Source organism: Emiliania huxleyi (assembly GCF_000372725.1).
Source record: "Emiliania huxleyi CCMP1516 unplaced genomic scaffold EMIHUscaffold_817, whole genome shotgun sequence".
Lineage (NCBI taxonomy): Eukaryota > Haptophyta > Isochrysidales > Noelaerhabdaceae > Emiliania > Emiliania huxleyi.
Genome location: NW_005195890.1, coordinates 15,466 through 18,344, shown reverse-complemented (window position 1 = coordinate 18,344; position 2,879 = coordinate 15,466). Strand labels below are relative to the sequence as shown.

Below are 2,879 nucleotides of genomic sequence, written 5' to 3'. Positions count from 1 at the left end.
CGTCAGGCGGCGCGAGAGGACAGGTCCGGGACAGGGCCGGGGCGTGCGGGAGTGGAGGCGGCGCGAGGGGACAGGTCCGGGGCGTGCGAGAGTGGCGCCGCGAGGAGGTGCCGAGGAGTGTGCTGCGCCGAGAGCGCCGACAGCGTCGCGGGCGAGGGGTGCGACCGCGCTGCCGAGGTGCGGGTGGGCGGCTCGCCCTGCGAGTACACGTGGCAGTATCGCTGGAAGACCGTCGCGCGCTTGTCCGGCACGTGCACGCCTCCCGCGGCCGCCTCGAGCTCGGCCGACCGGCGCGGCGTACTGTCTCGCTGGTGGAAGGGCACGAGGACGTCTCGCGCGGCGAAGCCTAGGCGCGAGCTCGTGGACGCGTCGAGGACGCTTCGTGCGTCGGAGGCCGCCGGAGCCTCCCGCGCCGTGGTTGGACACGCCCTCCTGCTGCTCGAGCGCCCACGCGTAAAAGAGCGCCACGCCGCCTGCCCGGAGCACTCGCATCGTCTCGGAGACCAGCGCACGCCGCCGCTCCACCGAGGAGATGTGGTGCAGCACGGCGATCGACAGCGCGGCGTCGAAGCTCGCGTCGCGATACGGGAGCGCCAGGCAGTCTGCCACCAGCGCCTCCATCCGCATCTCTCTCGCCGCGATTCGGACGAGCTCGCTCGAAAAGTCGCAGCCAACGGCGGCGAGGCCGCTCTCGGCGCAGGCAGGCGCGAGCTTGCCGTTCCCGCACCCCAGGTCGGCGACGAGCGAGCCGTGCGGCAGGCTGCGCACAAACTCGACGACGCGTGGCCAGGCCTTGTACCGAGTGCCGTGCCACTGCCACGCAATCGCGTCGTAGACGCGCCGGACATGCTGCTCCTCGAGAGCGGCTTGTGAGGCCAGGAGCGAGGCGGGGCACTCGACGTTGTCCTTGGGAGGCATATACACGCAGGATTCCTACAGGGGCGCAGGGTGGCTGCAGCGCGCACCTCAGAAAGAAAGAAAGAACAGACGCCAGTCGCAGTGGCAACCGGACCACCGCGACCTTCGACAGGGAGAGCCATGCCTCCCCGAGCCTGGAGAGGAGCCGGCGGAGGGGGGGGGCGAGCCGGGGACGATAGAGAGGCCGCGAGTGCGGGCACGACTCGCCGACCAGGGAGAGCGGGCTCGACCTCCCTGGGAGGGGAGGCGACACGACCCAATGCCGTCGCCCTCACCCGGGGAGACCCTCGCCGGACCGTCGACGCCCTCGGAAGCGGTGGAGCCGGGAGAAGCTGGCGGAGATGAAAGGCGGCAGCGGAGGAAGCGGCACCAATAACGAGGGAAACGGCCACACCGGCCGTCGCATGACGCTCGTGAGACGAGCAAGAGAACGAATCAAAGGGGGTCGGAACCCTGGGAAGACAGGGGGTGAGCCCTCAGGCGGGGGGTCTACTCAAGTGCCTGCGTGAGTGAGTGTGGAGTGGTGGTGTGGGGCGTGCAGTGTGGTGTTCATTAGCTCCGAGTAGAGGGGGCGTCCTGCAGTTAAGGGGAAACCCGGTACGCGGGGCCAACCCTCGGAGACCCGTGTTTACTTTAAGGCCCTTGCCCTGCGAACGCGCACCCCCCCTAGGGGTCAGGGCTCTCTAGCCCGTAGCCCGATCCCGATCATCCGGCCCGCTGGGTGCGCTTCTGAGCTCCCCGGCCCTGGATGTGAGGCTGCCGACTGCACTCCAAGTGCTCCAAGTGCTCCAAGATCAGCCCAGGGAGATGGGAGGACGGCACGCCGCCACCACACCCGCCTTTTTTTCAGCGTTGTAAAATTCTTTTCCTGGGACAGTCACGCCGTTCATCACGGTGTATTCGATTCGCGCCCTCTCCACAAAGCGTCTCGAGCAAGCGTTCTGTCTGAGGTGAGCATGGGCACCAGCTGATCGGTCGAGAAAAAAGAGCGAACGGCCAGATCACGCTTCACGGGTCGGTGCAGCACCTCGCGTCGTCAATCAGCACCGTCTCCACATTGACGGCGCGCCCGTCCGCCATGATCTCGCCCACGAGGAAGCCCTGCTGCCCGTCGCACGCCCACCCGCCGCCGCCGCCCGTCAGCCAATTGCGGTTGGGCGCGATCGACGCCGTGCCGGCGTAGCCCGACTCGTGCGCAGCGGTCGCGTGCCGGTGGCCTCCGAAGTAGGAGATGCGCGTCTCGTGCGAGCGGAGGAGCCCGATCGTGTCGATGCCGCCCGGCCGCCGGCCGAGGAGGAAGTCGGTCGGGTAGTGCGACACGACGAGCAAGTTCCCGCCGCGGTTGGCGGCCACCCGCTCGCGGAGCATCCGCGCCGAGGCGACCTCCCGCTCGGCGAGGGTGCGGAGGCACTGCGCCGGCGAGCACCCCTCGGACTGGACGAGCCAGGGACACGACTTGGACGCGTCGGCCGCGTTCATGTCGAGCGCCACAACCTAGCGGGGGGAAGGGGCGTGGAGCCGGGGGTGCAAAGGGGAGCCGACGTCTGGCGGCGGCCGCGCGCCTCAATGTTGACGCCCGGGAGGGGCCGCGCGTGGTAGTAGGTGGAGGGCATGTACCACGACGTGTTGCGGTGCCTCGCGCCGTGCTTCTGCACCTGGTGGCACTGCTTCGGGTCCGAGAGGCAGCCGCACCGCCAGTCGGGCGCCTCGTAGTCGTGGTTGCCTATCCTCGAGCGCAACACACACCGCCTCACACGCGGTGGGCGGGCTCGGCCGGGGGAAGAGCGCGCGGGCGATCGGCGCCGTAGACCGAGTACCACTGCATGTGGTCCATCCCGTGGTACACGTCCGACCACTTCTCGGTCCACTGCGGGTCGTCGACACCGTGCACGCCCTGCGCGAGGGGGGGGGGCGGCGGCAGCGAGTGTGTGCCGTGCGAGCGAGAGCAGGTGCGTGCCAGC

General features: G+C 69.4%; 2 protein-coding genes across 2 annotated transcripts in view; both read right to left on the bottom strand.

Moving 5' to 3' along the window:
• Window positions 1-209: 209 nt before the first annotated feature.
• EMIHUDRAFT_249735 (hypothetical protein) lies at window positions 210-918 on the bottom strand (the record flags this gene model as incomplete). The annotated part of the gene is made up of 2 exons (XM_005759062.1): window positions 210-346; window positions 378-918. Coding segments are annotated over 2 exons (678 nt in total), but the record flags the coding sequence as incomplete, so codon positions are not given.
• A 947-nt stretch (window positions 919-1,865) lies between these two features.
• Window positions 1,866-2,879, bottom strand: part of EMIHUDRAFT_460081 (hypothetical protein) — a gene marked incomplete at its 5' end in the record, with an annotated part of 3,523 nt that continues 2,509 nt past the window's right edge. The window contains 2 exons of the mRNA XM_005759061.1: window positions 1,866-2,412; window positions 2,729-2,812. Of these exons, the coding sequence (XP_005759118.1) occupies window positions 1,955-2,412; window positions 2,729-2,812 (542 nt within the window). The remainder of the gene's footprint in view (window positions 2,413-2,728; window positions 2,813-2,879) is intronic.